Genomic DNA, 13,284 nt, shown 5'->3' with positions numbered 1-13,284 from the left:
AAAAAACAAACAAACAGTTAAGGTCACCATGAGTGGACACAGACACGGTGCTAAGAACTTCCAGAACCATCTGATGGAAACCCGTCCTGCCCCGGACAGCAGCCACTTGCCCTTTAAATGTGGCCAGTCCAAACTGAGAGGTGCCGTGCATACAAACTACACACCGCATTTCAAGGACTTGGCATGAAAAACGTAATTTAAACATCTCTAATATATCTTTTTTCATTTTTTTAAAAGTCCTAATTGAATTTGTTACAATATTGCTTCTGTTTTATGCTTTGGTTCCTTGGCCACAAGGCATGTGGGATCTTAGCTCCCAGACCAGGGATCGAACCCACACCCCCTTCACTGGAAGGCGAAGTCTCAACCACTGGACCACCAGGGAAGTCCCTCTAATAATTTTTATACTGATTACACATTGAAAGGATAAGATTTTGGATACACTGGGTTAAATAAAATATGCTATTAAAATTAATGTCACCTGTTTGTTTTTTCCGTTTTTTAAAAGTGGCTCCTGGGACATTTAAAATGACACGTGTGACTCAGGTTATAGCCTATCGGACAGCACTAACCTAAACCAGGGGTTTTCTTTATTATTATTATTTTATTGAAGTATAGTTGATTTACTATGTTGTGTTAATTACTGCTGTACAGCAAAGTGATTCGGTTCAGTTACACACACACACACACACACACACATATCCTTTTTAAAAATTATTCTGTTCCATTATAGTTTATCATAGGAGACTGACTATAGTTCTCTGTGCTATACAGTAAGACCTTGTTGTTTATCCATTTTATATATAGCCGTTTGCATCTGCTAACCCCAACCTCCCAATCAGGGGTTTTCATCTTCAGCACTACTGGTATTTAGGGCCCAGACAAGTCTTTGTAGCGGGGGCGGTGGTGGTGGTGGTGGTGGTGGTGTGTGTCATCCTGTGCATTGTAGGGCTTTCAGCAGCATCCCTGGACTCTACCACTAGATGCCAGTAGCACTCCCCTCCCCAGTCGTGACAACCAAGAATGTCTGCAGACATTGCCAAATGCCCCCTCGGAGGCAGAAGCATCCAGTTTGAAAGCCACCAATTCAAACCTCTTGGAGGGCTTACTATGTTGCATGTCTGGTGCTCAGCACTTTCGAGGAGGTAGCCACCAAAGGGCCCAACAATTCCAAGAGATGGAAATTATTGTCCCCATTTTACAGATGAGGAAACTAAGGCTTCAAAAGGAGCTCAAGGTCACATGGCTGGTGATGATCAGCACTCAGATTCGAACCCAGCTTTGTCTGACTCCCAAGCCTTTGCTCTAATCACACACTCTGCTGGACCCAGAAGGAAGGGGGCAGTGGGACCAGGGTCGGGCAGTGGGGGAAGGGATGTCATCCACATCCAGATCAATTCCTTACCAATGTCAATCACAACATGTCACTCTCTCTCACTCTTTGGGTCAGACCCAATGTCCTTGCCCTGGCCTAGGAGGCCCCTGCTGATCTGCCTGCCCTGCCCCGCCACCCCCCAGCCTCACCAACTTCATCTTCTACCACTTTTCCTTGCTCCCTATGCTCCAGCCACACTGGCCTCCTTCTTCCTCTGACAAGCACGCTCCTGCCCCAGGGCCTTTGCACCTGCTGCTTCCTCTGCTTGGAATTCTCTGCCCCTAGATCTCCGTACAGCTCATTTTCTCACTTGATTCATGTTTTTGCTCAGATGCCACTTCTTCAGAAAAGGTCCCTCTGACTATCCTGTTGAAAATAACCCCTTGTCCTGTTCCCGGCTTTATTTTTATTTACCTGATACCTGCTATGTGCCGGGCATTCTTCTAAGCCAGAATTAACTCATTTTCCTCATAACACTGCCTCCCTGAAATTACATTTCTATTTTATTCGTCTCTAGCATCTCTCCCCCACTACATTGTCTGTTTCAGACAGGCATGGTTTTGTCTGTGGCACCCACCACCTGGCATAGTGCTTGGCCCATAAGAGCTGTTCGATAAACACTTGCTGGGTGAGGGAATGTCCTCCCCCTTCATCTTGGCCTGGCCAAACGCAACCTGGCCCCCAGCTCAGCTCCACTCCAGATCCCCAAGATGCTAATTTAACCAGAATTCACAAAACACCTGCTTGGTCTCACCCTCTTCACGTGACAAACCCATCAAGGATGCTTGTACAGGTCCATCCTACAGGACAGGCTCAGAGAGGGCCAATCCATGGCCAAGGTCACACAGCCAGTCAGTGGGGCATCTAGGACTCAAACCAAGCCTTCTGATCTATCTTCTATCTCCTGTGAAAGCATAACTCCGATTGCCCAAGTCCAGTGGTCCTCCGATTGGACGACAAAGTTAGCCTGGTTCGTTTTCTGGATGTGTTTGTGAGTGTGAGTGTGTGTGTCCACGTGTGCACATGCTATCTCCCCAACTAGACTGTAAATTAGTGCCATGTGTGTTTTTGCATATCTGCCAGCCCCCACTGCCACCTTGCCTAGCACAGGCCCAGAGCATCTCTTTCAGCTTAACCAGCAATTCACTACACTCTTAGAGAACCTCGTATTTACTGGTGTGCTAGCACTTATCTCATTGTATCGCAATTATCTGTTTACACATCTGCCTCTTCGCCAGACTGTGAACTCCCCCCACCCTCCCGAGGACAGGCGCCGTGCCGTATCTGATTCATCTCACAACCGGGCACACAGTAGGTGCTCAAGAAATGTGCACGGAAAGGATAAGGATGGAGGATGTGGCGTTGAGTCATTCAAAATTCAATTCGTTCAAGTCATTCATTCATTCATTCATTCATGGAGTCATTCAATCTACCTCGAAGCAAATACCTGTTGAATGTTCTGAGTTGGGTGCTGTGCGTGGTCTTGGGGGAAATTCAAGGCATCTGATCCATCATTCATTCATTCATTCATTCACTCATTCATTCATTCAACAAAGATGCATCTAAGCCTAGTATATGCTGGGGCCTTGGGACAGAGCGATTGATCAGACTTAGGCCCTACCCCTGAGGAGCTCACAGCCTGGACATGGGCCTGATCTTCACCACCAGAGGCTAGACGGGCATGCCAGGAGGCCAGAGGGGCAGAGAGTGAGGAAATCTTTCAGACCCAGCTCTGGGCCTTGGGAAGCTTAAAGTCTGGGAGGGAAGATAAGGGGAGAGAAAGTCGGAAAAGAACCTGCATTTGTCAAGCATCTATTTGCTAAGCACCATGCCAAGAGCAAGCAAAACATTCACACCCTTGATCCTTCGCAAGGTAGGTGTTACTGACCCATTTCACAGATGAGAAAGGAGAAGCACAAGGTGGGGAAATGGCTGGCTCATCTGACCCACTTAGAGTAATTGTTCCCTCTGTATAACTACATACGTGCTACATTTTCCCTATTCAGATTACTGGTATGGTTTCTGTCTCCTGACCTGATCCTGATTGATAATGGTAATGGTAACGATAATAATAATTATTACTTGTATAGCTGCCTTCTAGGGATGAGCACTTAATACACATGATCTTTCATCCCCTTCAATCAGCTGACGTTATTCCCATTTCAGAGAGTGGGATGGAACCTCAGAGAGGGGACAGGACTTGTTTGGGGCATCCTGGCCTGTGCACAGGCTACTGAGTCAGAAAATCCGGACACGAGGCCCGTGTCAGGGAGCAGGAGAGACAGATGCACTGGGAGGGGATGGGGGCGGGGAAGTGACGGCAATCTGACAAACACTGAGTTCTCCCTCTGCGGGCGCAGAGCAGACTGCTTGCTGCCACCAGGCAGCACGTGGCTACCTGCCACATCCTGGCACTGCAAGTTCTGATGAGGCAGAAGGGACTGGGGCTGTTCTGGAAGACTTCCTGGAGGAGGGGGAAGAGGCTGATGGATCAGCCACAGCGTGCCAGGCCCTGGCCTCCGAAGTCCTTGCAGCAACCGTCTAAGGTCGGGGAGCCTTGGGAAGCAGGTGGGGAGACTGAGGCACCAGAGGCGGGGGCTGACCTGCCCAGGATCGCCTGGTGCACAGGTGGCAAAGTGGCCGGGGTCAGCCGGCTAAGAGCCTCGGCTCTTGCCAACCCAGCTGGCCACTACATCACAGCTGGAGTGGGTACGTGAGACCACACCCCCTTCTGCCAGTTCTTTACTGCTCACCTCCACTCAGAACTCCTGAACTGCGGACGGTCCACCCAGCCCTGAACTGCTACAACTTGCGACACGCTCTTGTCCCCTTCAGGGGTTGCGGTTTGGCCTTTCCCCTGTCCCCCGCAGTGGGCGGCGCTCCACTGGCAGCTGAATGGAGACCCATTAGAAATAGGACCCTCAGGGGTTAACATATACACGCTACTATATGTAAAATAGGTCATCAGCAAGGACCTACTGTATAGCACAGGGAACTCTACTCAATATTCTGTGATAACCTAGACGGGAAAAGAATTTGAAAAAGAAGGGATGCATGTCTACGGATAACTGAATCACTTTGCTGTACACCTGAAACTAACACAACATTGAACGTCTGCTCTACTCCGATATAAAATAGAAATTAAAAATAAAAGAAATAGGACCCTTGGAGTTTCTTGCATTTCCAGGAGCAATCCCGACTCTCTCCCCTCTGGTTTTCTGGCACAGGCTATGCCCTCTGCCTGGAACACCCTTTCTGCCCTCTTCTACTTGGCCAACTCCTCATCTTAGCACTGATGGCACGTCCTCCAGAGAGCCACCTTCACCCCAGCCCCAAGGCCAAGCCCAGATGTGGGCTCCCACAGGGACCTGGATTCCCGGTGGCCGCCCTCTGAACACTCGGGATCATAACGGCTGGGTGTGTCCCTTGATGGAGGGGCTGCCTGTCTTAATCACTACTGTGTCCTCAGCACCCAGGTCTGAGCCTGACACAGGGAAGGTGTTCAGGAAATATCTGCTGAATGAATGAATGAATGAAATAGTGAAAGAACAGAGGGCACAGAGAGGCTGGGAGGCTGAAGTCAGGAGGAGGGCCCGGGGCGGGCGCTGCAGGGCAGACCTTATTGTAGAGGGCGCAGATGTGCAGGGCCGTGTTCCCCGAGGCGTTCTGGGCTCCAGGCTCAGCCCCATAGAAGAGCAGGTGTTCCAGGTGCTGAGAATGGCCCCTCTGGCAGGCCTGGAGAGGATTGGGAGCTGAGGAGGCTGGAACAGACCCACCTGACCATGGCATCTGTCTGTCTCCTTCACCTCGAGGCCAGGAAGCTCTGCGTCCACCTCCCCTTCTCCTTTCAACCCCCATTCCTGCTTAGGAACTCACGCTGCCAGCTTCACAAGTCATTGCAAGGCCCAGGGCTCTGGGCTGGCTCCTCGGGAGGGTGGAGAGGCCATCCCCACTCATCTCAGGGATCGAGGTTTCCAGGTCCCACGCCATCCCCTTCAGGGTCCCGGTGCTGACACCCTCCCTCATCTTTTCCTCTCTGGGGACCATGCTACTCCCACCCCTCCCCTCTGTGAGGACCCCAGCATCTGGAGCCCTAGCTCCTTGGACCGGGGTCCCTGATGCCTGGCCCCCTCCGGGTCCAGCAACCACCCATGCCGCCCCCAGCCCCTCCTGGCCGAGTCAGGAGCACCTGGTGGATCTCCTGCCAGCCGTTCTCATCAGCTATGCCCAGCTGGGCCCTGCTGTATAGAAGCAGCTCACAGCAGCGGGGGTCGCCCCCCACCATAGCCGTATGGAACAGAGGAGTCAGCCCCCGGCGGTCCTTGTAGTTGGGGGAACCCCCAAGATCCAGGAGCGCCTAGGAAGGGAAAAACGAAGACAGTCAGACAAGCACCGGCTCATGCTGAAGGGCCAGTGGGGAGGGGAGTCCTGGGTGACCCACACTGGCCAATGCCAGAGCTGGTTCTGCCATGATGCCCTTGAGCGACCTTGATACTGGTCCTTCCCCTCTCAGAGCCTCTCTCATCCCTGTGAACAATGAAGGGATTGGGAAGATGCCTCCAGAGGACCCTCCCACTCTGAAATCCTGCCCAACCTTCCCCCATGGGCGACGTTTGGTGAGACAAATTTGGGGGACAGATGAGAGAACGGAGTCTGGATGCAGGGTGGTCCCTGGCTGGGTGGGAGGGGTTATTAGGACCAGGATCCCGAGGATGAGGCACAGAATGAAGTCTGGGAGGGAGGCAGGCTTGGGTTAAAGCCACTTGGGCCAGCCTCACAGGGGCTGGGGGCTCGGGGGCAGGGAGTGGTCCCACTCAAGTAACGGCTCTGGGCCTGGAAGGCTGGCAGCATTGAGCACGTGAGGAAAGAGTGTTTGTTGGCGGCAGCCCTGTGTGAGGAGAGTCTGCAGCGGCACTGTCCAACAGCACATTCGCACCATTTGTGGTGATGGAAATAGTCTACAACCGCACGATCCAATATGGCAGCCGCGTGTGGGCTACTGAGCGCTTGAATGTGGTTATAAGCCTGAGAAACGGAAGTTTTCATTTGAGTGCATTTGACTCCATTGAAATCTACACAGCCCCACGTGGTTGGTGGCTGCTGGATTGGACAGCGCAGGCCTGGGGGGTAGGGGTGGGGTGCGAGCAGGTGTGGGGTCTGGGGGAGGGGTGTACATAAAGAGGGTCTGTCGATTCCAGGGCTGCAAGGCAGATCTTTGTGGCTGGTGTTTAGGGATCTTCAAGATAAGGGTTGGAGAAAGCAAAAGAGGCTCCGTTAAGCTGGAGCATCTATGAATCCTGGTGTTTATCAACAGCTTTGGGGGCGGTCTAGCCTGACCTGTGTATGAAGAGGGATCAAGTGCCCTTGGGTGGGGGGAAAAGAAGACCGTTTTAAAATTAGACCGGGCGAGCTGACTCCGTGTATGTATTTTGAGGGTCTACGAGGTTCGTCAATTTGGGAAGGCACATTCTGGACGCTGCACTGGAGGAGGGGGCTGTGAGAGAAGGGGGTGTGTTTGGGGAGTGAGCTGCTAGGTTGGGAAGGGTAGATGGAGGGGCTGAGGGCCAGTGTCTGGAGGAGGCAGATGAAGGGGCTGTGTCTGCAGGGTGTGTATGGAGGAGGGTCTGTATCCGGGGGCACAGCAGGGAGGTCATTCTGTATTTTAAAGGCCACCAGGAGAGTCTACACGTCAGGGAGACAGAGGTAGGTGTTGGTGTAGAGCTGGGTCAGAGGGAATGGAGAAGTTCTGGGTGTCAGGAAATTAACATGGTCTACCTGCGTGTAGGGCAAGGGTCCACGTGACCATCAACTACAGCTGATCATGAGCCTTGAGCTGGGGCGGGTGGGCGCTCCTGGAGGTCCCAGGAGGGTATCAGATTCAGTCAGAGGAGTAGCAATGGAGGAGAGGTGGAGGAAGGGTCTGGGTCAACTGGCCCAATGCAGTCTGGGCGAGAAACATGGTAATCTGGGGGTGCCTCTGAGCTCTGGGGAGGGTCCCGGGAGGATCTGGCACCTCACCGTGAGAGCGAGGCAGTGACGGGCACACGCGGCCTTGTGTAGCGCTGTCATGCCATCCCGGGCCCGGAAGTCGATGTGGGCCCCGCCCAGGCATAGGGTTCGAATCACCTCTACAGAGCCTTCTGTCTGGGCAGCCAGCGTCAGGGGGGTCTCTGGTAGGGGGGGGACGGGAAAGGCCGGTCACATGCAGCCCCTAGGCCTTGTTCTTGACTCTCCAGACCTCCCAAAGCGCCCGGCCCCCTCCCTACCTCCTGAATCCGAGTCATGATAATTGGGGTCCAGCCCCTTGTCCAGCAGCCGTGCCACCTTATCGGATGTCCCGAGCTGCACATACTCCAGGAACTTCTTCAACCCCGTCTGAGGCATAGACAAGAGAGAGAAGACAGGCCGGTCAGGGAGGAAGGGAGCAAAGCTGGATTCTGGGGCAGTGCTGGCCAGTGGAAATACACAGGAAGCCACACATGTCATTGAAAAGTCCCTAGTAGCCGCCTTTTTTAAAAAAAAAAAAAGGAAGGGGAACTTTCAATTACATTGAAATTCACTTTAATGATCTATCTCTTTTTAATCTACTCTATCTACAATATTACTCTTTCAACAGGTAATCCACATGAAATTTATTAATGAGATATTTTACTTTTGGGGGTACTGAGTCTTCGAAATCCAGTGTGTATTTCACACTCACAGCGAGGCTCAGTTCGGACCTGCCACACTGCAGGTACCCGGGGAGCCATATGTGTCTGGAAGCACCTGCAGTGGATGGTACAGGTCTGGACGGATGGAATATTTGGGGGAGGACAGAGACAAATGCATGGTGGGGTGGGGATGGGGATGAGAAAATGCCTGGGAGCTTTCTTCCCAAGTGTCAAGGATCCTTCACTTCACTTCTGACCAAAGCAGCCCCCTGGCTTCTTCCCAGCTTTTAGGGGACCAGAGGAGACGCAGGGGACATATAGTCTGAGAACTGGAGGGCAAGATAGCAGGAGGATAGACGTGGCTGGGGAGGAGAGCATCCTCGGATCTGGTAGAGATTTAGGCTCTGGGATTGTGGGAACTGCAGGGTGTCTATGAAACAGCCCCTAGGCAGAGGGATGCTAGATGTCAGAGTCACAGGCCAAGGAAGGGGGGGCCCTGAGTGGATATAGGGGACCTAGGAGATGAGAGGGGAGAATCCAAAGATGAAGAAAGTGGGACCCAGGTGGAAATGGTGTGAGCCTGAGCAGAGGCACAAGGAGGAAAGAGAGGAGATTAAAAAGGCTGTGATAGGGTTAGCAGGGGCATTTGGGGTTGTCCCAAATCTGACACAGCATTCCAAGTTAAGTGGGGCACCCTGGCAGAGGCAGAGAAGGGTTGGAGGGCTGTTGGGAAGAGATAGGAGAGAAAATGGTTGGGCAGGGAGCTCCAGGTGGGAGGGCAAGTGTCTGCAGGGTTCTCTCACCTTCGTGTGCAACTTGGCCAGCTGCTTCTCATCCAGGTTGGTCTGTTTGTAAACTCGGGTCTTGTATCGGAACTGAGGCCAGGGGTGGGGTAAGGGGAGAGACAGAGACTCAAAATCAGGGGTCTGGACCCCCTTCTGAGCCAGGAGTCAACTCTGGGTCAGGGTGGAAACAGCCCCAGAGCCTTGGTTGGGTGGGCAGAGCGGTGCTGGGCTACTAGGGGCATGTGGATGGCAACCCCTAAGGAGTCTGGACCCCATGGGGAATGTTCTAGAATACCTACTGTAATTGGGCATCCTTTCCCACTTTGATAGATAACGGGAAGCTTGGGGCTGGAAAATGACTTGCCCAAGGTCACTCCACCGGTCAGAGGCAGAACGCATGGTAATTTGAACTCAGGCCTCTCTGACTCTGATTCTTAGGTGCCCCCCCGAATCCAGAAGAGCCCACTGGGTTTTCCCTTGTCAAGGTCTTGGCTGGGAGAAAAAACGGGGAGGGGGCAGATGTGTCTCAGGACACGTCTTCTGTCATCTGTGAAGGGGCCAGGAAGGCTGTGGGCCTCACCTCCAGGTAGGGCACCCCCTTCTCGAAGGACTGGGGGTACTCCCGCAGCAGCCGCTCCTCCTCCAGGAAGTTGGCGTCGCGGCCCGAGGTGGCCGGCTGGAACAGGCCATAGTTGAGGACATCCTGCAGGCTCTCACTCAGGGCGCAGAGCACCTGCTGCTTGGCTGTCCAGATGGTGGCATCTGGGTTGAAGCGCAGGCATTTCTGGTGGGGGAGGCGACAGGAAGGGGCCTGAGGTGGTGCGGGAAGGGGCTGTGGGTGATTCCAGGGACAGAGTGGGTGTTGGGGGCAATACGTGGGGGATCTGGAAATTGGGGGCCACGTGTGAGGACACCCAGTACCGGAGGCCTCCCCGTGCGGGCTCGGGTCCCCCCCACCCCCACTCCGGCCAGCCGGCTCACTGTTTGGTGCAGGTCAGGGATGCCAATCCTAAACACCATCATGCTGAAGTGGGCGTCGTCTGGGACAGACATGGAGCGGCCCTGGAGGCCTCGAACCGAGGCCAGGCTACCAGGTCCCCCGCTGCCCCGGCCCCGGGTCCCCCGGGGGCCTCTCCCTGGCCCGTCTGGGGAGCTGTCGGATTCTGAGCCCCCCTCGGGACACTCGCTGGCACTGTGGCGTTCCTCGTCCTCGCTTGACGCGGGGCTGTGGGTCATCATGGGGCCACGGGGCGACGGGGGACGGCAGCATCACAGGCGGCTGCGGGGGGCCAAGGGCGGCTGTCAGATGAGGAGCCCGGACCCCCTGGAGGCCACAGGCGCACTCAGTGGACAAATGATCAAGGGCAGCCGCCCCACCCTGCCGGAGGGAGGCAGGAAGGAGGCTGGACACACCCCCCAGACACTCCTACGGCCTCCAAGCTCTCTCTCGCACGCGCGCACACACACACACACACACACCCAACCCTGCCATGCTGCCTGCACGTCTCCTTCCCTGCCCTTGGCCTTGCTCGCAGCCCCCCCGCCCCTCCTGCGCCCCACTTTGCCGCTGACCCAGCGTGGTGGTGTCCCAGAAACCGCAGAATCACCGCGGGAGCTACTGGCCCACTTTGCCAGGCCACGGATAAGGCAGCTAAAATTAGCTGAGGACAGACAGGTGGGCGACCCACCGGCATCCTGCCCTCCTGGCCCCAGCCAGGGCCCTCACCTGAGGTCCTCCCATCTTCCTCCTGGGTGACTGGGGTGAGGCTGAGATGTAGTAAGGGGGAGAGGGAGGTGCCTTGAGCCTAGGGCGGAGCTGGTGACTTCGCTGAAGCGCGGCTGACAATGTGCACAGAGGGCTGCTGGGGGACCGGTGTCCCGGGGGGCAGGGGCACTGGGACGGGGGTGTCACAGGGCAGCGTACCATGCAAGGGGTGTGCCGGGGGAACCACAAGAGGTTGCCTATGCAAGTTTCTGGGGGCATCTTGAGAGGGTGTGTGTGGGGGTGGGGAGGCTGGCCCTGGGAGCGCCGTCCAGGTGACAGTCACCCTGTCGGTACCGGGTGGCTGCAGATGACCTGTGAGTGTGTTTGAGGCCTGGCGCTGCCGGGTGGGTGGAGTGGCATTGCCTGGTACTACTGCTGGCCCCACTGTGAGGGAGACTGGGGGGCTGGGAGGGAGGCTAAGAAGGGGGGTGAGACTCTGGGGGACTGGGGTGAGAGATCCTCTCCAGATCCCCACTATTCTTTGCCCCTGAGGGAGTCTTATAAGGGTGAGTCCCAGATGGGGTCCTTTTCTCTCATTTTCTCCCCCCCCTCCCATCCTAGCACCGGAAACCAGAATGTCTGGTCTTGTCCCTCCCCCCCACACCAGGCCCGGCTCCTGCACGTTGCCATGGAGATGGGAAGCAGTGGAGGGTACTGCTGACTTTGGGGGAGTGGGGATGGGCTGGGGGGTTGGGGGAGGGAAGACAAAATGTGTGGCGGGGAGGAGAGCTCTAAGAGCTGTGGGCGAGCCAGCATCTAACCGTGGGCAGTCCAACCCCTTCCCCAAGCGTGGCCACGGCATTGAAGCCCCCTCCCCCTCTAGGTACCCCGCAGAGCTGCCCCTGCTTTACCCTTGCGGAGACCCCGGCCTCCTCCTACCCTTCGACTCCACATCCCACCTCCGGACCTGGGGCTGGCAGCCACTCCCCCTCCGCTGACCCTGGCTGACCCTCAGCCTCAACCGGACACTAATGGGGTGGCCAGTGGCCTGAAAGCAAAGCTGGCCGGGTCCCCCCGCGCGTGCGGCTGCCCCCGACTCCCCGGCCCCTCCCCCTCAGGCCCAGCGGGAGGGAGCGGGCACACTCCGCCGGGGCGGCATGAATCAAACGCTCCGCGGCTAAGAATAGCTGGCACGCAGCTGGTACTGAGACGGGGCTGAGGAATCGGCGGGGTGGGGGGGGGGAGAAGGGGAGGGGGGGTGCCCTGGGAGGCTGCGGGGGGGCGGGGGGCGGCTGGCTTGGCCGAGAGCCGGCCCGGGAGAATGAATGGAGGCGGAGAGAGGCGGGGAGAGGCGGGGAGAGGGAGCCGGGGCTGGGGCCGAGAAGCTGGTGGGGGAGAGCCCCGGTCCGGGAGAGGGGGCGGGGGCACCCGGGAGCGGGACTCGGGGGCAGGAGCCGAGGGGGCGCGCCGGCCGGCGGAGAAGGAAGAGGGGATGGGGGGATGGGGGGGAGCTTGTGAAGGGGTGGGAGGGGACTGCAGGAGTCTCGAAGGAGAAGCAGGAGCTACAGGGGGTCGAAGGGGGCGGAGGAGGCCAAGGCCCAGACCCCCTGGAGGAGACGGGCACCGGGATGACCCGGGGAAGGGGCCTCGAGGGGTGGGGCCGCAGGAAGGGTCGAGGGGCCGAGATGGGCCGGGATGGGCGAGGCGGGGGAGTGGCCGGGCAGGGCCAAAGGCGGGTACAGCGACCGAGCCCTTGGCCCAGGAGCGCGGGGAAGCGGGTTCGGGCAGCGGGCTCTGCCGGCGGCGGCTGGGGGCTGGATCCTCCCACCAAGTCTGCGATCTGGGACGGGGCACGGGGGACCGGGCCGTAACCTAATTTGACGTCGCCCGGGGCCGCGCTCCCCTCCTCACCCCCCCGCCCCCCCCACCGCACACCCGGGCCGGGAGCCCGGCGCTCAGCCAAGGACGTCCGGGGCGCCCCCGCCCCCTCCCGCGGCCCCGCGCCCGCCGTCCCCCCAGACCCCCGGTTTTCGGCCCCCTTACCTGCCTGGCGGGGCTGCTGAGTCCCGGTCGGCGGCGCCCGCGGCCCCTCCCCCCTCCCCCCACCCCCCACCCCCCCGGAGACGGGGGACCCTCAGGCCATGCCCCACCGCCCCGGAGGGCGAGCGGGCCCGGGGAGGCGGCGGGCGGGGGCCGGGGGGGCGGGCGGGGGGGCCGAGGACCTCACCCCCCCCGCGGGCCGGGCCTGGCCATCCGCAGAGCGCCCCCCCTTCCGCCGCGGCCGCCGCGCCCCTCTTAGCTAGCCCGCCCCCGGCTCGGTCCGGCCGGCTCCGGGCGCCGCGTCTCCGCCTGCTCTTCCTCCTCCTCCTCTTCCTCGGGCCGCCGCCGCCGCCACCGCCGCCGCCGCCGCCGCCGCCAGCTCCGCGCCTCCTCTGCCTCCCTTCTCGCTCTCTCGCTCTCGCTGTCTCTCCCTCACCCTGTCTCTCTCTCTCTCCCTCCCTCTCTCCCTCCCTCTCTCCCCTCCCTCCGCCCTCTCCCCTCCCTCCGGGAGCCGGCGGAGGAGACATCGCCCCTCCCCGCGCCCCCAAACCTCGCCCATCCCCCCCCACCGCCGGCTCCGCCCCCTCCCCCACCACTCCTCTCAGCCGCCGGATCCCCGAACCCTGACTCCACCCCTGCTTGCCCCTGTACCCCGACGATGGGGACCCGCCCCCCAAGGGTACCTCTCCTCGCACCCCCAGGACCGCCCCTTCCCAGATCGCCCCCACC

General features: G+C 58.0%; 1 protein-coding gene across 7 annotated transcripts in view; it reads right to left on the bottom strand.

Moving 5' to 3' along the window:
• Nucleotides 1–12,611, bottom strand: part of SHANK1 (SH3 and multiple ankyrin repeat domains 1) — a 45,856-nt gene extending 33,245 nt beyond the window's left edge. For 6 of the 7 annotated variants that reach the window (XR_005017439.1, XR_005017438.1, XR_005017440.1 and 3 more), the window contains exons 1-8: nucleotides 12,559–12,611; nucleotides 9,792–10,089; nucleotides 9,391–9,594; nucleotides 8,829–8,900; nucleotides 7,642–7,750; nucleotides 7,394–7,545; nucleotides 5,565–5,732; nucleotides 4,994–5,110 (exon numbers count right to left, since the gene is read on the bottom strand). Coding sequence is in view for 4 of the 7 variants with exons in the window: in XM_036833379.1 (XP_036689274.1) it covers nucleotides 4,994–5,110; nucleotides 5,565–5,732; nucleotides 7,394–7,545; nucleotides 7,642–7,750; nucleotides 8,829–8,900; nucleotides 9,391–9,594; nucleotides 9,792–10,049 (1,080 nt within the window). In the remaining 3 variants the exon portion in view is untranslated. Of the gene's footprint in view, nucleotides 1–4,993; nucleotides 5,111–5,564; nucleotides 5,733–7,393; nucleotides 7,546–7,641; nucleotides 7,751–8,828; nucleotides 8,901–9,390; nucleotides 9,595–9,791; nucleotides 10,135–12,558 lie in introns of all 7 variants that reach the window. The other variant, XM_036833380.1, reaches the window with a different exon arrangement.
• Between the last annotated feature and the right edge of the window lie 673 nt (nucleotides 12,612–13,284).

The sequence above is a fragment of the Balaenoptera musculus genome, chromosome 19, assembly GCF_009873245.2.
Source record: "Balaenoptera musculus isolate JJ_BM4_2016_0621 chromosome 19, mBalMus1.pri.v3, whole genome shotgun sequence".
Lineage (NCBI taxonomy): Eukaryota > Metazoa > Chordata > Mammalia > Artiodactyla > Balaenopteridae > Balaenoptera > Balaenoptera musculus.
Note: the sequence above shows the minus strand (reverse complement) of the source record. Positions and strands in the feature narration are given on the sequence as shown.